The following is a 19689-nucleotide window of genomic DNA, read 5'->3' on the forward strand; positions in this document are numbered from 1 at the left end:
CTTCTTGTATCTCATTTCTTCTTTGTTGATAAATAAAAAAAATGGCTGAAGCAATAGTTTCTGCTGTACCAGTTGCCTCAGTCATTGGAAAAGAACTTGAATAGGAGGTACGGTTAGTGGTTGACGTTCGTAAAGAAGTAAAAAAACTTTTGCAACTCTAAAAAACTGCCAAGTCCCCACATGCATGTCGCAACTTGCAACCTAAACATTAATAATTCATTTGGCTTAACATCTAGAGCAGGACGTAACGAAAAAGAGAGATAAAACCAACTTTTGTTGTCCCCACTTCCATAATTCATTTGGTTGTGGAATTGACTTAAAAAACTCTCCTTGATTAGTCTTCCTTTTCCCATTAGTCTTCACACTCTAAAATCTACAAGATAATTCTTCTCCTTTGTTAATTGAAAAAAAAGAAGAAACATGGCTGAAGCAATAGTTTCTGCTGTCATAAACCAGTTGGCCTCAGTCATTCGAAATGAAGTTGAACAGAAGGTGCGGTTAGTGGTTGGCGTTCGTAAAGAAGTAGAAAAGTTGGGGACTAATCTCACTTTGATCAAAGCGGTGCTTGAAGATGCTGAAAAGAAGGAAATACATGAAAATGCAGTAAAGATTTGGTTGGAAGATCTCAAAGATGTGATGTATGATGCTGATGATGTATTGGATGAATGGAACACACAAATTCTCATCTCACGAATAGAGGGATTTACTGCTGACGGCTCTCACGTTACCAACAAGATGTGTTCCTACTTGTTATCTCCGTGTGCTTGCTTTAAAAATGGTGGTGCACGCTATGATATTGCTCATAGGATTAAGGACATAAGAGAAAGACTTGCTGAGGTTGCTCTCACCAACAAGAACCAACTACACCTCCTTCCCAGTCATAGTCACGCGGAACCTCAACAACCTCCACAATTCACTAGCTCTGTTGTGGATGTATCAGAGATATTCGGTCGGGATTTTGACAAAAAAGAGATACTTAGCATGCTGCTATGTGAAACTAGTCAACAAGAAACTCAGGTCCGTATCCCTATCTTGTCAATAGTTGGAACTGGCGGGTTCGGTAAGACAACTCTTGCACAGCTAGTGTATAATGAAGGAACTATAGAGACCACTTTTGAGCTGAAAATATGGGTTTGTGTCTCTGAACCTTTTGATTGTGAAAGGATTGCCAGAGAAATCATTGCACGCGCTACTGGAGAGAAGCTACCAGAAAATATAGTTGGGTGGGATCTTTTACATCAGCATTTGTGCAACTCAGTAAAGGCCAAGCGGTTTTTGCTCGTGCTAGATGATGTTTGGACTGAAGATTCCGGTCTTTGGGAGCCATTGAAGCTATCTCTCAATGGTGGTAAGCGAGGAAGCAAAATTATCGTCACCACACGTAACGAGGCAGTTGCAATAATGATCGGTTCAATTTATATACACAGGCTTGCACAGTTGTCCGATGATGACTGTTGGGACTTATTCAGACATATATCTTTTTGGGGAAGAACACAACAAGAGCAGGAAAGATTGAAGGGAATTGGACAAGAAATCGCAAAGAAATGCAAAGGTGTTCCACTAGCTGTCAAGACATTAGCAAGTCTAATGCGATTCAAACGAGCAAAAGAAGATTGGACAGATGTATTAAAAAGTGACGATTGGGAAACACAAAAAAAAGGTTTTTTACCTGCTCTTCTGTTGAGCTATCACGCTTTGCCGTCGGTTTTGAAACGATGCTTTATAATCTTGTACAATCTTTCCAAAAGACCACAACATGGAGAAGGATCGGTTGGTGAAGCTATGGATGGCTCAAGGTTATCTCGGCTCTGATGGAGCAAGAGAGCTAGAGAGGGTTGGTGTCGAGTATTTTGATGCTCTGGCGATGCGATCATTCTTCCAAGATTTTGAGAAAGACGATGATGGAAATATTGTTAAATGCAAGATGCATGATCTGGTACATGACTTTGCCGAGTTCCTCACAAAAACTGATTGCTCTGTTTTGGTGAATAATGAGAAAATTATCAATGACAAGATTCGTCATTTGACAGTTGATGATGTGGAGAATCCATCTATCTATGAAGCCAAGAAGTTACGCACGTTGTTGGTAGGAAAAAAATCAAGGTCGGTACGTTCTGCATTACACCAGTTACGCACGCAGTTGGTAGGAGAAAAATACAGGTCGGTACCTTCTGCATTACACCAGTTGACATGTCTTAGGACCTTAGACTTGAGTGGTAAAAACATATATTTTTTGTCTGTCCTTGAAGTACTTCCAAGTGAAGTGAGTAGATTATTACATCTTCGGTACCTTGATTTGTCGTATACAAGATTGAAGGAATTGCCTGAGACAGTGAGAAGTCTAGTTAATTTGGAAACACTCAAGCTTAACGAGTGTTATCATCTTTGCAAACTGCCAGAAGGAATTAGGGAGCTTTCTAACCTAAGACATCTGGAAGTTGAATACACTTATGATCTAAAGTATTATCCGCGAGGAGGCATCGAGAGATTGAGTCAGCTTCGAACATTAAGTAAGTTTGTTGTGAGTGATGGAAGCAGCAAAGGGTCCGTGATTGGGGAACTAGGAAATCTCAATTTTCTAAAAGGAAGTCTACTTATTACGGGGTTAAGTCACGTAAAAAGTGTGAATGAGGCCAAGCATGCAGAATTGCATAAAAAGAAAAATATTTCAACGTTGAGTTTATATTTCGGATACAAAGGATGTGAGCCAGATATTGGACACGTCAGTAGCGAAGAGTACATACGAATGATGGAAGGTGTTCTTGAAAATCTGGAACCACATAAAGAAAGCTTGGAACGATTGGAAATACGAGCCTATGTTGGCTCCACGCTCCCTGCTTGGATGAGGATGATGCCCAATATTACAGACTTGTGCCTTATGTATTGCTCTTCCCTTGATTTCAAGCCAGAGGAGTTGAAACCACTCACCATGCTTCGCAAATTGTACATCGATCACTGCCCTATTATTACGAGAGAACGTAGGAGAGAGGAGGACTGGAGCATCTTAACCCACATTCCCAACATCCTCATTGACGGGAAAGATATTAAAAGAAGCAGAAACTGAGTTAGTTCTTCTGGCGGAAAATTCATTTTTCATTTTTCATTACACAATTGAACGGAAACATGAAGAAGATTTGGTGTTTTACAGAAGCCCAATTGAACGAGAAGAAGAGGTCCTTCCCTTTTTCTTCATTTCAGTATTCATTAATTATATTTATTTTTTCAATTAATAATAAGTGGGTGTTTGGTTCTCATTTTTTCAAAAAATCATTTTTTCTTAAAAAACATTTTTATGAAAAAGTATTTATTCTAAAAACAGTTTTTCAATAAACATGTTTGGTTGTGATTTTTCTTAAAAAGCTATTTTATGAAAACAGATTTCAAGACTATGTTTTCCGATATATTTTGGCATATATCGCAAGATAAATCACTAAAAAGTCTAAAAACATTGTCGGGGAGTTCATTTTGCCTTTAAGACACCCAAAGTGTTTCCTTCAAAGAAAAATAGTTTTTTAACTTGAAAAACAAGTTTTACCTAATTATCATAAAACAACTTTTTGGGATCAAAAAGTGTTTTTTGGATGAAAAACTATTTTTTTTTTAAATAGAAACCAAACACATTTATTTTTTCAAAAAATGTTTTTTCACTAATAAACACTTTTTGACAATAAATAAATAGGATCCAAACACCCCCTAAACCTTTTTATATTTTATCTCTGTATCTTGGTTTGAAATGGATACATACAATTTCTGTGTACTTAAGCTTTCACTTTATTTGTTCGATCCAATTATATGGCTCAAGGTATGAAATATCTGATTGATCTTTCTCATTGTTTTGCAAAGGCGCTTTTGTAGTTGCACAAAATTCGGTGCCACAAAATGATGTTGTAAGATATATGTGCTCCTGAATCAATTAGTTATAGCACTAATTCTGATTCTTTGGTTCTTACTATATCTATATCCAGAATTGTTTTAAAGTCTAAAGTCTAAACTGTATGCCCTTTTGGTGGTTGGGACTTGGGACTACTATTAGCATGCCCCCATTCCCCCATGGTCCAGCAATGCTTTTGGCCAAACCGATCCATTTATAATTTTATATACTCCATATGCTAATGCTATCGGTTTAATCATTGTTCATTTGTTCCGAAGACAAAATTTAGTGTACTCTTATGCTAATGCAATCAGTTTTATTTTATATACTCCATATGCTAATGCTATCAGTTTTATCTCGATGAAGTGTTTGGTATGTTATTGACCAGCATTTTAGCTGATTTTGGTGAGATGGAATTGCTTGGTTATGTTTCCTGCTTCTCTTTTGTCCATTTTGCAGTTAAATATGAAGCTCAGCTTGAGGATGGTACAGTGGTTTCCAAATCTGAAGGGGTGTGGTTTACCGTTGGTGATGGTGGGAGTTTTGTACCTTAATTTAGGGTTAATACTAGTTGCTCATCTTTGTTGCGACTTCTCTAACAGAATCTGCATGTTCTGCCTTTGCAACCAAGTTATTTCTGCCCAGCACTATCGAAAGTTGTAAAGACAATGAAGAAGGGAGAAAAGGTTCTCCTAACAGTGTAAGTTTGCTTGAAACGGAAATCACTGACTTGTACAGATTGTGGAACCTGTCACTTACATTGCATTTCTGTACTTTCAGATGGCTTTGGGGAGATGGGTCGGCCAGCCTTATAACTCTTAAATTGGTTTCGTGGAAGACTGCGACTGAAGTAACGAATGACAGGAAGGTTATAAAGAAGATCATCAAGGATGGAGAAGGTTATGAGCGTCCAAATGAAGGAACAATGGCTAAAGGTGAATTATGAGCGTCCAAATGAAGTAACAGTGGATAATAAAGAGTATTGATTCGTTTTATGTTATAGTAATAAATTATAGGAGTTCTTAGTGAAATGGGATTCGTGGTAGTGTGCATAATATTATCTCATTTGTCTGACAGTGGAACTTATTGGGAAGTTGCAAGATGGAACTGTGTTTCTGAAGAAGGGTCATGACGATGTTGAGCTATTTGAGTTCAAGATGGATGACGGTAAGTTTTCATGTCGGTGGATTTGGCATGCTTTCTTTGTTATCATGAATAAACTTGATACTGAAGTGTAGTCTGTACAATTTACAGAGCAAGTTACTGATGGACTTGATAGAGCTGTCATGACAATGAAGAAAGGGGAGGTTGCAGAGTTGACTAGTGCTCCAGAATATGGTTTTGGTTCATCTGAATCCAAGCAAGAATTGGCAGTTGTTCCCCCGAATTCAACATTGTACTATGAAGTTGAGCTTGAATCCTTTGTCAAGGTATCTTCAGTGATTTCTCTTTGTAAGTCTCTTGCATTGTGCTTGGTATGAGTGAGTTTAGAATTTTCCTTTTCTATCATTAGGAGAGAAAATCGTGGGACATGAACACACCTGAGATAATTGAAGCCGCTGGTAAGAAGAAAGAGGAAGGAAGTGTAGCATTCAGAGCTGGAAAATATGCTAAGGCTTCAAAAAGATATGAACAGGTAAGAGAGTTTTTAGTAGGATCGAATAATTTTTGAGATGATTTCATTTTATTGCGACTGACTGAAAATCTCCTTGTAATCAGGCTGGAAAATTTATTGAATATGACACCAACTTTTGGGTGATGATACTAGAGGTCTGGGGGTTGAACGCCGCCAGCATCAAAGAGTTACTGATCTCATTTAAAACAGGCTTGCCAAAAAAAAAAAAAAAAAAAAAAAAAAAAAAAAACTTCAGTGGTGAGGAAAAGAAATAGTCCAAGGTTCTGAAGGTAAGCTGCAATCTGAATAATGCAGCTTGCAAGCTGAAGCTAAAGGACTACAAACAAGCAGAGAAGCTTTGCACAAAGGTAACTGTGGATTAATTTCTACATACAACTGAAATCACATCAAACCAAGGGGCCTGAGGATTAGTGTTGCGATAATAATTTGTAGGTGCTAGAACTTGAGAGTACGATTGTTTAGGCCCTCTATAGACGAGCCCAAGCTTACATTCGGCAGGCTGATTTGGACCTTGCTGAGATCGATATTAAGAAGGCGTTGGAAATTGATCCCAACAACAGGTATGTATTGTGCCTTTTTATTGTATCGGCTAATTCATTGATGTCCAATGTCTCTTGACTAAAGGTATGTTGGGGTGGAATCTTTGTGGAATCAGGGACGTAAAGCTGGAGTATAAACTATAAAGTCTTGAAGGAAAAAATGAAGGAGTTCAATAAGAAGGCGCTCAGTTTTATGGCAACATTTTTGCCAAGATGAGCAAATTAGAAACACTTGATACTAATGTAAGTCGCTGACCTTTAAAAAAAATATTGTGAGGGCCACTTTTCTTTGGTTTAAGTTGACTGTTCTCCTGACGAATATTATCTATCTGCAGAAAGCAGCAGCGTAGGCTGCAGAGCTCAAGCATTGACAGTGAGGTGTGATGGACGACTGTGTTCAGTTCAATTGATGTCTTCTGTTTGCTGGGTTGTGTGTCTGGTTGACATCTTAGTAGTTAGAGCTGCAAGATTTCTTAATCTTTGAAGTGGTAGGGTTATGGTCTTAAGTCTAGAGTCTTTGTAAAACTCTTCTGATTATTGATAAAAGGATATTTTCGTTACATATTTATGATTATTGATGAAAAGGATATTTTCTCGTTACATATTTCTGATACGTATTTCTGATTATTGATGAAAGGATACTACGTATTTCCTTAGCTTTATTAGCTCCCCTCTGTTCTAGGGGCGGTGTCTTGAAATTTAGTGTGTTGGTTTTTTCCCTTTGAAACCAGATTTCATTTGCTAGGTTTATACGTATTGCAACCGATGTGAAATTTGTGCCATGGTGAAGCCCATTAGATGATTCTTGAGGAAGTATGAATGACCGAGGTGATACCTCTGAATTCTAACTGCTCAAAAATGGTTTGCATTCTCAGATTCTCTTTCAGTGCTCAAGTAATTAGTCTGCAAGGCACAAATCATAACTTCATAAGACAGCTGCCTGATGTGGAACATTTTCTAATAGGTCGCTAAGATTTTTGAGGGATCACAGTTACAGTCAGAATGCTTGTGACTTCCCGGGCAGGTTGCGTAGTTGGCATTGAAACTAATGTGCATACCGAATGTATGGACACTCAGAGTACTGTAGCGGGCGGTACTAATTCCCCAGATTTTTGGCAGATATGGCGTGATTGTGTCACTTACTTCATCTTCCTATGATTCTTTCTGTTGAAGGATTACCAAAGCCCCGAAGATGGTAGTGTGGTATGTTTACATTGGGTGTTGAATAATAACTTCATAAGCTTCCGTAGTCCATGGTATAATGTCGAGCAATAGAAACCAAATCATATGCTGGACAAGAGGAACGAGGGCAAAATATACTCCCTGTGCACAGATGACCCAACCCAACCATGCATTTCAACTTTGATTGGAAATTGTTTTGGTGGTGAAAACACCGACTACTATCTGACGCAAAGACCATAGACGTGGAAACTCAAGCTCCAAAAAGACGAAAAAACAAATCAAAGTTTTACCTGAAATATTGGTGGTGGTTCAGATATTCAAATGTAAAACTGAACTTTTCAACATGCAAACCATGAAGATTGTGTTAGGTGGGAAGGTAGAGTCGAGTAGACATAGTCATAGGACATACCGACATGGCGACATACTACATATATAGAGAGTGTAGGTAGAAGCCGGCCTCAATGGCTTAACCCTGGTTATGGTCCATTAAAGGGTTTAGGTCCATTTTAATTGTTTTAAGAAAAACGCTGGGGTTTAGGGACCTCGTCATTTTATCCTGGTTATTGTTTTTGGCATAAAAGAAAATCTCCGCTGGCTCTATGAAATAGGGCTGGGAATGGTACGGGATATAAGGATATCCGAATTCAAATTGAGCGGTGACAAATGTACTCGAAAATAATTTGGTCAATATTTTACACCTAAAAATTTATATGTTTACATTTATATATAAAATCATTTAGTTTTATTTGGGTCATCTCCACTGGTGCAACCAAAGGGTTTAGGTGAAACTAGGAAACCTGCTCCATTTATGCCCTAGTAGGAAACCTGGGGGAGTATCAAGTACGGGAGTCAGACTCTCATCTTAGGGAATGGAAGGGAAATGTGCTACCAGTTTGTCTCTTTAAAACTAATTAATAGACTGTCAAAAGATGATAAAACTATTCAATGTACAGTTTGTCACTTTGTCATAGAGGGAGGGATATTGCAGTTGTCTTGTCTAAGAAAGTAACATGGGTCATGGGTGCTACATTTTGAGGTCTGTTTAGTTCAAGCAGATCATGAAGAAGTGAAGAACAACAAACTCTGCAATTCTGAACTCACATCAACGTTTTAATTGCGTGTTACAACGAGCCTTATGGCCTTGTCTCACAGCATTCTGGACTTCTGGTAGTCAATCAGTTAATAGTTGTAATTACTAATTACCACTATTCGTTAGTAAATTTGGGATTTCAAAATGGATCTTAATCTTGTGATGGCCTGATAAGATTACAAAATTTGTTAAAGACGAAAATACATTCCAATTCATAATCTGGAACCCAAAATCATATTCTATTTGATATAAGATCCACTTCATAGCAGAATATAGAAACAATGAACAGTCTGAATATTCAGTGCGTCAAACGGAAAATAGTTACAAGAAACGGGAAAATATACAATATTAGTGAATTTCAATCAGATAATTCCCTTCATGTGTTTCTGTAATGACCAAAATCTGCATTCAGAGGTGATTTTTCTTTAAAAGGCAATTTATTTTTCTGTATTCAAGACATACAACTGTAGACTGTTTCTTCCCTGCTATTTCAAAGATTCGTTTTTGGCTTACTACCAGCAGGGATGCGTCTTGTCACTGTTCGCATCGTGACAAACTCTTCAGCTGCTGAAGGGTGGATACCAACCTGCAGAAAACACATTCAATCAAAAGAGTATGAAAACTTTGTATTCCCACTGGACGTCTGGACTGCAATAGTTGTATTCCTACTGGATGTCTGGACTGCAATAGTACTTTTGTCCTTTGCACAAACAGAAAAGGCAGTTATATAGGACGAAAGGAATTAGCTCCTCGGTAGGCACAAAATTAATGTGTTCCTACTGCGCACCACACACTCTACAAAGTGCCAGAGGTGTTGATATTTTCTATCAAATTCGAAAAGTTTGGCGTAAAACAGTCCAAGTGTAGGATGTTATGTGCACCCGGACCAGCCGATCCCAGTGCCTTGAACCAAATACAGAAAATGAAAAATTAAATTATCATTGTCGTAGCATAAAAGTGGTCTTTTAACAAAAAATTCAAGAACAGTACCTGTTAAGATAGCACGAAATCAAATAATTTACCACTATTTGCAAAGCAGATTGCTGACTAGGGGGATCCTAACAGAATTAACATATAATGTGACAACATATTGTACACCTATGACCTATAAATGTGCCATAGAACACACTTCATTTTGCTCATCTTCACATACTTTGTATTTGAATACAATGCTATTCAGTGAGTGAATACCACCACCCCTAATAAACTAATTTAACAATGATCGGAAGTACTACTAATGAAAAACAGTATATAGGTCCCTTGAGATGGCAAAGAAAACTATGGCAGGTAAATTGCATTTGAGATGTCCAAGTCAACCTAAAAGATGAAGAGAAAATTTGAGCTTACCGTGCTGTCAAATTGAGCTTTGGTGGCTCCACATTTCAGAGCAATAGCTATGCCCTGCGAAATTGCCACAAGAAAATTTTCAAGTTCAGAAAGAGAGACTGAGAAAGTAAGAGAGTATTAATTTAGACTTTACAAAGGCTTTAAATAGTTACATAATACTCTAACCAGCGTTAGTTTCCTGACTAGTTCAAAATTGTCAATCGTCAAAGCGACAAAATACTTTTGTAGCAAGCTTCCTCCTCAACTGCAGACTAATTATAACTGCTAAAATCACTAGTGGGGTGCACATGCACAACTCTTGTTTATGAAGTTTGATTGTTAGGTTAAACTCCTGTGTCGATTAAAAAAAGGGACATTTAAGATATATTAAAGTAAATGAATAAATTACTATGTAATACTGGCCACTTTGTAGATGTCTTTTTCTAATTGATAGAAGTTCTCTGAGTTTAGTCATTTACAATTTACATAGCCTTAAGCCTTAAACTCGCTCCCAGGTGAAAGTGGAAGTTGATCTTGAGACCTCAGGGCCCAGTCGAATGAAAGTTACAAAGATCTTGGCGAGATTTTTCCAAAAAAAATAATATGTTTATCAGTCGGATACACTGATTAAACTTACCAGCATATGATTCCTTTACAATTAAAATGGCAGTGTTTCATAAATTAATAAGTAATAAGAGAACAATCAGAAATTACAACAGGACAACATCACACAGACAGCAAAACTGTTCATCTAAGTATTTTCTATAAGAGCGTAACAAAATTGTATTGATTTGTTATATGATTTCTCTAAATGCCGTCAGTGGGTCATCAGGGGTTAGAAGTGTTTCATGCAGTCACTCACACATGATATCTATTTATTTCATTTGTGAGGTGGTTCTATAATGTACAATTCTCTTTTTTGAGAGCAGTTATGTCAAAAAATTTATGGAACAGTTAAAATCACATACAGATTTAACAGTTCAACATCCCAGTTTAAAGAAACAATACCAACTCATGAGTCATGGACAAGTCTATAAATCCAATAAAGAATAGTTAGTCACAAAAAATCAGTAGGATGCATGGTAACTAACAATGAAACAACTTTGTCTTAACATATAGGCATATACCTGCATAATTTCAGCTGCGTCTGGCCCACACATGGATGCGCCCAGAACTTTGTCTGTCTCCGCATCAACAATAAGTTTCATCATTGTCTTCTCTTGTCGTCTGGAAGCACACGATGAGAAACAAATACTAAATTAACATTGATTTGGACATCAAAGGCATTGTATGTTTTGTTAGGAGTAATGCAGATGAAGTCTAACATTGTCAGCAAGAAACAAGTTAAAAGCACGAAGACAAAAAGTGAATAGTACATTAGTACTGTTAGAAAAAACTTAATAGTGTATAAGCAATGAGCTGTAATGATATTAGGTATCTGTCAGGAGAAGTCATCTGTTTGGGGAAAGTGACAAATATGTCCAGTCCTTCATAAGCTCAATCCTGTAGAGCAAATCATCCACCAAGTATGTACACTTACATGGCCTGTAATCTGGTCAAGATAGTTAAGGTAGGCACATATTCAGGAGAGCATGTGATTTTTAACTTTCAATGGGGTATAGAGACTGCCCATTAATTTTCTTTCTTTTGCTGCATTTTGCTCAAAGGGTTGAAGGTTGATAGTTCTTTTTGCAAGGGCCAACTTTATCCTCAAAGCTCGGGTAATAAAACGAATTCTGTTATATATCATTATATAACACTTTGCATATTACGGCATGATGACTTTGCACTATCAATAGTAAACCACCACTTATGTTGACTTTGCATTATTACCAGCTGGTATGCCATGTGCACATCAAGCATACCTGCTAATATACATTTATTAAACCAACATCTACACTCACATTCGTTCTGAAATCTGAATAAACACATGGATCAGTCAGAGCAACTTATTTGTATCCAGGTAATTTTAATTTTTCAATTGTCTTTACTACCTATTGAAAGATATGTTTTGTAGCTAAATACTTACCCCGAGATAGTATTCTTCATTGGATTGAATGTTGAAGTAAATATCAAAATGTCACCCTTTACTTGCTCCACAGCTTGTTCTTCACTGAGGCCCACGACAGAAAGAGGTGGGATGCTGCCAAGTAATAGAAGTATGAAGAATTAGTATCATAGCTAAATTCTGATAACAAATGGATACAACAAAACAATGGATGCTACCCTATACAATGGACAATCATAATGCTATCCAAGTGGTAAATAATAATAGAGAACAAAGAAATTCGAAACTAATCAGAATTATTGGGAGCCAGTCCTAAAGAAAACGTAATCTCTACGTAGAAATGGCCAGCATAACAGCACCATTTCTCGGATCATGTTTCTGCCAGGATGTATCAATGTCTCTACAGACACTGACGCAGTATCAATATTCCAATAGTATTTTGATTTTTATATTTTTGCTTGGTATAGTTGAAACTATATATCAAGTTCTGGAATGGTTTCTTTCTGCCGAGTGAAATTTGATATAAAGTGTCATCAACATAACAACACCTATTTGGTCTATTATCTTATTGTATAGACCATGTGCATTTTTTCTGTTCATTCTCTCTCCAAAAAGTTATAACTTCCTCCCACATCACAACATATTGTGGGTCCAACACTCTTATCTATGTATAACGGACCCACTATTCTATATCTACCACGTGATATGGTTACATTAGAGCCAAGTGCTGAGTACGCATAAGTGGAAGTAGAATGATAAAGTGTGAAGACACAAGCCTTAACCCAAGATACAGCTCAATAGAGTTTATCTGCAGAAAAGAATTTATGCTTGTAAACCCATAATGGAAGTAACACATATTATGATGATGACGAATATAGAAGTTGAAAGTTGAAACAAGAAATGTTTATCTAGAAACAACCTACAAGTAGAAAGCTGTAACACATCTTACAGATAAAACCATTACCAGAATACAGCACAGGGTACATCACGGTAGTCCGGTTTACTAGGTTGGCCACCAAAGACAGTTTTCTGTAGGCAATACAAAAGAACCAGAAATTTGGATTGATATGATATGACATTCTTTATTCCTTCTGAAGGTAAAACAGAACCTTTCTAGGATCCATACCGAGAAACAGGATCCCTCCATTAGGGCTACAGGAGTAAGGTTTATCCTGTTAGTAACATCACCAACTGCCCATATGCTCGGAATATTGGTACGAGAAAACTCATCTACCTGAAAGAACAAAACCACATAAAAAACCACTTTATACCCGCGTGCTGAAGTAACCACCACTCAAACTAATAATCTACAATTCCACATGTTACCTATGGAACAGAGTAAATGCAGGAACCATTTACAAAAAATCCTTTTGCATAGGTACAGATAGAAGATTTTGGCAAATATACAGCAGAAATGATGAAAAAGTACAAACCTTTATTGCTCCACTTCTATCAAGCTCCACACCAGCAGATTGCAGGTTCAGCCTCTTTGTATTAGGTGCGCGACCTGCAACCAGAGAAATAAGACACTGTAAGTATACCTTCTTAAAAGATGCATATTGATAACATATTTTTAATACACTTTGATAAAGGATATTGCTACCCAAACAAATACATAAAAAGTTCACAGAACTAGGTCAGATGAATATTCATTAGATAAAATTCAATACGTTTACAATTGAGCAGAAAATTACCTGTGGCAAACAGTACAACATCAGCCATCAGTTCTTGCCCTTGATCCGTAATTACTTTGATACCTTCTTCTGTTTTAGTTAACTAAAAAAATAATTAAATATTAGCATCAAAAGACAAGTTTCAACACAATGCTAACTAAACGGAAAATAAAAAAAGGTCTAAGCAATTATTGACAGGAGCATTTTGATAAGTAAAGCAGGAGCTAGAAAGAAAACAACAAAGTAATAAGCAATGACCATATGTCATTAACAACCAAATATAAATACCTCCTTCAAAGTAGCCCCAGGGTGCAACTTGATACCTCTGCCCTCAAGATTTTTGGCAACTATCGTCCTCATTTCATCGTCAAAACCTCTGCAGTCACAGTTCAAACAAAATGACATGCAACAATAATGAATTATGGACAGTCAAAGAGGTGATAACCAAGTAACATTTTACTAGAAAGCCTCATTTTATAAAAATTGATGAAGGAAAACATGAGATAAACCTTGTTTAGAAAAAATAAAAGAAACTACAATGTCCATTCCAGTTTTCAAAAATTGGTCTTAAACTTCTATTATATTTATTTATTCTAGAAACTGTGGAGCTCCATTATGCTCAACTCAAGTAACTTGAATTGTGTGACACGTTCGTACTAACTGTAAGGATTTCAATGACTGAGAAAAGTTTAATTAAATTTGCGATAATGTGGACCAGTTCACCAAGATACTCTTTTTTTTTTGGGTTGATCCATTCACCAGATCTTAAAGACAAAGATTTCCACAGCATTATGCATCTTTCAAGTAGGGCCAGCTCACCCTATAGGCTGGTGAGGCAGCTGGCGAGGGCCTCATCATAGAGGGGGCCTCATAACGATACTTTTTCTTCTTCTTTTTCCTCCCTTTAATCCCTTTTTGAATTTTTATTGTCTATAACAAACGATAATTTATTCATTAATTCATCATTTAATAAATCATTAACACTCACTAACTCATTTTAACCCTTAGAAGGGGCCAACCTAATAGTATGTACCATATTCAGCCCAAAAAAAACACACAAACAAATAACTCCTATTGGATGGGGTCTCTTTTATACTTTCTCCCAGGGCCACAAATTGTCTTGAGCCGATCCCTGCTTTCAACTCATTCTTATTCAATGCCTAACCAAGGGAGAGAGAAAATCACCACAACCGTGGAAGCAAGCAAATGGAAAGTCTAGATGCAGAGCAACTAGATGTTTAAGCAAACTATTCAAACAGATTATTACGGGAAAACTACAACATCAGAACCTGGTTTACAACCTTAATGGAAGTTCTTTCCTATAGAAAATGTCCACGGTAGCACCCAGCCCACGCCATATTGAAGCAAATTCAACAGCTATATACCTGTATAACAGAAGAAGTTAGGACAAACGCAATCACCAATGGTAAATGCAGAATCATGAAACAAACAAATAGGTTGTGATGTACCCTCCTCCCAGTACCACGGCCCTTTTGGGCAATTCTTCCAAGCTCAATGCCTCATCAGAAGTTATTGCCAACTCCTAAAATTCATAACACTTATTTAATGATGTAAGAGTATAAATAGAAAGAAAACTCAAGAAATTAGAAATTAGAAAACTAAGTCCATGATTTTGCTTGAATTAATTTACAATGTGGCTATAATGCGCACATTCTATCCTCCCTATATATATATATATATATATATATAACAACCAACAACCAACAACTTCACCTACAAAATGATTTAAAACCTAATGTTTTGTGGATATGATCTACTAATCATAAAGAACATCTCTACAAACATTCAACTCATTTGATATCCTCTAACTTAGAAAAAAATTGTTGTCCACTTTTGAAAAAATATCTAACGGTCCAGAAATGTTAAAAATTCAACTCGAGTTTTTGCAATCATCTTTTGCCAATGTTAAAAATTGTCAAACAAGTTGAATTTTTGTAGAGATGATCTTTATAGTTAGTAGATCATATCAACAAAAAATTAGGTTTTAAATCATTTTGTAGGTGAAGTTGTGGGTTGTTTTAGATTTGGTACTTAGTTTGGTACTTATTTTAAAGTCCTTTTAGGAGCCAGTCCTTTTATATTATATATATATATATATATATATATATATATATATATATATATATATATACGAAAATTCAACTTGTTTATGAAAAGAACAAGAACAAGTTCAAATTTTGTATCATTGCATTGGCTAAGTGGTTAACTGGTTATGGAGGCATGGGATATGCGGAGCTTGACTTTGGAAGTCCCTTTTCAAATACAAATATGGAAAGGGGTTCTAGGTGGTTGTAAATAATATCTCTCACCAACAGGGATTTAGTTTGTGGAAAAGAAGTATATCGTGGATATATTTCTAAAGGTCCAAGTAATCATTCTCTACAATGAATGTTCTGGCCAAATCCAAAAGATTCCAAGAAGATGAAACCTGACTCATTTTGCATATAATTTTTAATAGTTCAAACTCTGTTCATAATTTAAAATTAAACATAATCCATACCTGCCCAGGAATAGCAGCTACACGTTGAGCCCTACTCCCAGTTGCAACCAGTATATGCTTTGCACTGAAGGATAGTTTTGTGCCATCTGACTGGGTCAACTCAACTTCATGTGGACCAGCTACTTTCCCCTCCCCTTCAAACAATTTAACCCCAGAATTGGACAACATTCTCTTGTATATCCCATTTAATCTGGTTATTTCCTGTGTCTGCAATATGTAAATAAACAAATTACATAAATGCTTAATACGAAAGAGATTCATCTGTGGGTACAGCTGGAGACATGCTCACCAAAAAAAGGCAATAAGTCGAGTTATATCACTGCGTTTTATTCGACAAGTATCCTTTTACAGGCCGTACTCTCATTATTGTCACTATCATCATTTACAGTAATGGGTTACTAGAGAATTATAATGTTTTCTCATACTTCATTCATAATTCTATCAATCTGTACAAATCATAAGTGTTGTTAAACAAATTTAGGTAAAATGGATTTGTGCAAATCTGGAAAACAAAACAAACAAGTGCATAATTCTAGAACGCAAGTCTAAACATGTGAGCAATAAAGGTTTCTACATTGTCACATGCCTTGCACCAAATATTTGTATTGGACATTACACCTTGTGCAATTTTTTACCAGTTTACGTCAATGTTTGGCAAAGCTTAATAGAAATTTAAAAGACCCTTCAAATCATAATTGGATACACTAAAGAAAATAAATAAATACAAACCTTATTATGCAAGAGTTTTTTCCAATTGTAGTCAATTTTCTCACTCAACTCCCAGCCAAAGTTTCTTGCATCCTGCGCAAGAAAACCCATAACATCGATTTATGGCAAAATGCACAGAAAAATACTTGAACAGAGGGATACAAATAGAACAATGTTAATTTAACTAACTTTCTCAAGATAGCATCCAGGACACGAAATTCAGCTGATATCATTTGTTCTTTTAAAAAGATTTAGTTGGTCAGGAATGTCTCATTATTTTACTATAATTTTTTTGTGAGTAGTACTACAGAAGAATAAAATTTTCATATATTCTCCAATCTGCATAAAGGAACCAAACCAAACTGGCCACTTTTCTAGTTTGCAGAACGAAGGAGATCAATCTTACGGATATGTTTATACTTTTAAGCAGTAAAGCAAAAGAAATCAAAGCATAGTACGGCAAGATGACCCACCAAAGTCAAACTGAAAGAAAAGTAATGTAGCTGACAGTCATTTTCTCCTTTGCTAGCACAATATCATTCCAGTTGAGAAAAAATGGTAAAGAAAAGGAAAAATAACGCTCACTTAAGATACTTGGAAGTTGGGACACATTTGGCATCACTTAAGAGCAGCGTTTTACAGTTTTACCCAGATATTAAAAGGCAAAGTCCTCTATTTTTTTTTCTTTTTGGTTAAGTCCTCTGGTGAGGTTAAGAAAGAAGCAGAGGAAGATAAAACATCATAAACAAAAGAATGTTCCACATGTCTTGTGCTTTCACTTTCTTACCGTTTGACCAAAAAGTATTTTTTGACTATTGTATCCAAATGGACACAAATACTCTAAAGATTTTTCGAAATTGCCCAATAGAAAGTAATTCAATTAAAGACTGCAAAATGGGGCCTTCCGCCTTTGTCCACCAGGACGAGACAGAATGAAAGAGGGCGGGGGTGAGATTTTAATCCTAAGAAAAATCAAACCATAAGCCCTAGAATTTAAATGGAAAATTATCCAAAGGCACATCTCCTCCAGATGAGAAATTTAAGCACCACAAAGAGTCTTCTTGAAAAGACAGTCTAATTGACCTTAGTAAAAACCATACCACTTCAACCTCCAGAAAAATCCAAGACTGTCACCAACACACTTTTCGTATTTTTTTACTAAATTCTGAGTCAACTACAAAAGGCTTGACCAAATTTCTAACCTTCGATTGATGATTTATATAAATGTATGTCCTATACGTACTATCTTACTTGTAAAAGAGCTGTAGAGTTCAAAATAAACACTAGACCTCACCTCAAATTCGCCTGCAAAAGATGCTCCATAAACCAAAATCTTTTTAGGGACACAACCACGGATAACACACCTACAAGATGAAATATAAAGGAGACATATTACATAAAACTTTTACAACATTATCTAATTAGCAAGTACAAGACATTCTACAAAGCAATTGAAAAAAAAAATAATAAAAATATATGACGTTGTTCAACAAACACGCAAGATAATTTTTAATGTTGTATGTTGTATCAGGAGAAAAACCATGCTGAACACAATCCTTCACAGTCATTTCTAGAAAATATATTTATTGATTTCACATGAATCACATTTCCATTGTGTGAACCGTAGAAACGGCTTACAGTTGGATTCTACATATTCCAAAGGAGAACACCAAATAATGTTGGTTTCCACAGGGTTCAACAACAACAACAAAACCAAAAACTGAAATTCTCATATGAAAATGAATAACTTTAGAAAAACAATGAGCTGGATGCAAGTATATTTGAAATTTAATAAATCAAAGCTCATCTCCAATCTCCAGTAATCATCAACAAATAGTATACCACTTGGATGAGTTAGCCGCAACAAAATCAATTCTATAGTAAAGAATACAAATGTTAAGAGTGCTCCAATGACCCCTTTATGTCCTAAGGTCAATCACAGTGTCATCAACATTTCAACATATACCAAAGGATGTTAACGATTTTTCTACTCTGAATGGTTATGGTTTCACAATTACAAGGTAACTCTAAAACTTACGTTCCACCAACTCCTCCAATAACTTCTGAACTGATTGGATGAAATGGAAGCTCACACATGGCAACCTTGCAACACATATAAAAGTTGATTTAAAACAACAACACAATCAAACATCAAAACTAATAGCCTTAATAAAGATTACCTTAGCTCCAAGTGCAGCAGAAGTTCTAGAAGCACGAACACCACCACTACCAGCACCAATAACAAACAAATCATAATCATACACTTGTTCTTCTGCATCAGCAGCCACCGAGTTATTCACTTCACCGTCAATTAACATCTTTCTCGACATGATGATTACTACTCAAATCTGCAACCCAACAAACAAACAAACAAACAAACAAAATTAATCAAATGATTATAATAAAATCACGAAAGAAAGTTAGAAAGAAAGAAAGAAAGAAAAAAAAGAGTACAGGGAAATAACTGAGTTGAATTTGTGTCAAGTGAGAAATGAGATCTTCTTTTCTATTTATATATATAGATATAAATAGTGATTGCCACGTGGACTAATTAAATTGTTTTTCTATGTCAAAAAGTCTCATGGTATTGAAAAGGATAGGGTCACGTGGTGCAATATTCCACGAAAAAAGGGCCAGATTCAGTTTAATGTTTCTTAAGTCGGACGAGTAAATGTGGCCATGTGTTTACTTGGCACTTGCCAGTTAAACAAATTTTGAATGGTGATTCCATTGGGCACTCATCAAATTGGATTGGGCAACCCTAAAAAAAAAAGAAATTTTACAAATTTGCCATATTATAAGTTTGCCATCAAAGCCCAAGCCCAGCAACCAATTCAATCGGTATTGCCAAAATGAACCCTCCGGGTCGTTTCTGTTTACACTCAAACGACTTGGACAAGTCGTTTCTGTTTACACTCAAACGACATGTTCGCACTCAAACGACATGACCATGTCGTTTGAGTGTTAGTTTGAGTTTGAGTTACACTCAAACTACATGGCCAAGTCGTTTGAGTGTATACTCAAACGATATGGACAAGTCGTTTGAGTGTTACTCACACTAACAATGAAACTACGCGGCCATGTCGTTTGAGTTTACACTCAAACTACGCGGCTATGTCGTTTGAGTGTACACTC

General features: G+C 36.2%; 3 protein-coding genes across 7 annotated transcripts; 2 read left to right on the forward strand and 1 right to left on the reverse strand.

Moving 5' to 3' along the window:
* The first annotated feature begins 274 nt into the window (after positions 1-274).
* Positions 275-4540, forward strand: LOC147506627 (putative disease resistance protein RGA3). Its single transcript, XM_086558702.1, is given in 3 exon segments — positions 275-1731; positions 1733-2160; positions 4331-4540. Coding segments are annotated over 3 exon segments (1743 nt in total). The 5' UTR covers positions 275-420; the 3' UTR covers positions 4335-4540.
* On the forward strand, positions 4432-6608 carry LOC147506628 (peptidyl-prolyl cis-trans isomerase FKBP65-like). 2 transcript variants are annotated; one of them, XM_086558703.1, is made up of 9 exons: positions 4432-4571; positions 4652-4806; positions 4949-5038; positions 5126-5301; positions 5385-5507; positions 5591-5854; positions 5940-6067; positions 6163-6289; positions 6382-6608. In XM_086558703.1, the coding sequence occupies exons 1-6, from the start codon at positions 4540-4542 to the stop codon at positions 5759-5761; spliced, it is 747 nt and encodes a 248-aa protein (XP_086414829.1). In that variant the 5' UTR covers positions 4432-4539; the 3' UTR covers positions 5762-5854; positions 5940-6067; positions 6163-6289; positions 6382-6608. The 2 variants fall into 2 exon arrangements, with proteins under 2 accessions (XP_086414829.1, XP_086414830.1); XM_086558704.1 differs by having other exon boundaries at positions 4652-4770.
* A 1894-nt stretch (positions 6609-8502) lies between these two features.
* LOC147506629 (glutathione-disulfide reductase) lies at positions 8503-19072 on the reverse strand. 4 transcript variants are annotated; one of them, XM_086558706.1, is made up of 17 exons: positions 19009-19072; positions 18735-18902; positions 18593-18657; positions 17849-17918; positions 16576-16647; positions 15847-16053; positions 14795-14868; positions 14627-14710; positions 13614-13701; positions 13347-13428; positions 13086-13159; positions 12779-12886; positions 12617-12681; positions 11674-11787; positions 10772-10871; positions 9666-9719; positions 8503-8904 (listed from the first exon to the last, which is right to left on the reverse strand). In XM_086558706.1, exons 2-17 carry the CDS (start codon positions 18882-18884, stop codon positions 8809-8811), a joined length of 1503 nt encoding a protein of 500 aa, XP_086414832.1. In that variant the 5' UTR covers positions 18885-18902; positions 19009-19072; the 3' UTR covers positions 8503-8808. The 4 variants fall into 4 exon arrangements, with proteins under 4 accessions (XP_086414832.1, XP_086414834.1, XP_086414831.1 ...); XM_086558708.1 differs by having other exon boundaries at positions 12779-12882; positions 13082-13159; positions 19009-19040; XM_086558705.1 differs by lacking the exon at positions 19009-19072 and having other exon boundaries at positions 18735-18932.
* Positions 19073-19689: the final 617 nt, after the last annotated feature.

Source organism: Coptis chinensis, chromosome 4 (genome assembly GCF_015680905.1).
Source record: "Coptis chinensis isolate HL-2020 chromosome 4, ASM1568090v1, whole genome shotgun sequence".
Classification (NCBI taxonomy): domain Eukaryota; kingdom Viridiplantae; phylum Streptophyta; class Magnoliopsida; order Ranunculales; family Ranunculaceae; genus Coptis; species Coptis chinensis.

Bases quoted from the DNA above. Each gene is read 5' to 3' on its own strand.
- LOC147506628 (XM_086558703.1), top strand. From the start codon at position 4,540: ATGAAGAAGGGAGAAAAGGTTCTCCTAACAGT. The intron at 4,572-4,651 runs GTAAGTTTGCTT...CTGTACTTTCAG, and splicing joins GAAAAGGTTCTCCTAACAGT to ATGGCTTTGGGGAGATGGGT. The intron at 5,302-5,384 runs GTATCTTCAGTG...TTCTATCATTAG, and splicing joins AGCTTGAATCCTTTGTCAAG to GAGAGAAAATCGTGGGACAT.
- LOC147506629 (XM_086558706.1), bottom strand. From the start codon at position 18,884: ATGTCGAGAAAGATGTTAATTGACGGTGAAGTGAATAACTCGGTGGCT. The intron at 14,869-15,846 runs GTATGGATTATG...TATGAATTTTAG, and splicing joins TAGCTGCTATTCCTGGGCAG to GAGTTGGCAATAACTTCTGA. The intron at 12,682-12,778 runs GTATGGATCCTA...TATTGCCTACAG, and splicing joins TGGAGGGATCCTGTTTCTCG to AAAACTGTCTTTGGTGGCCA.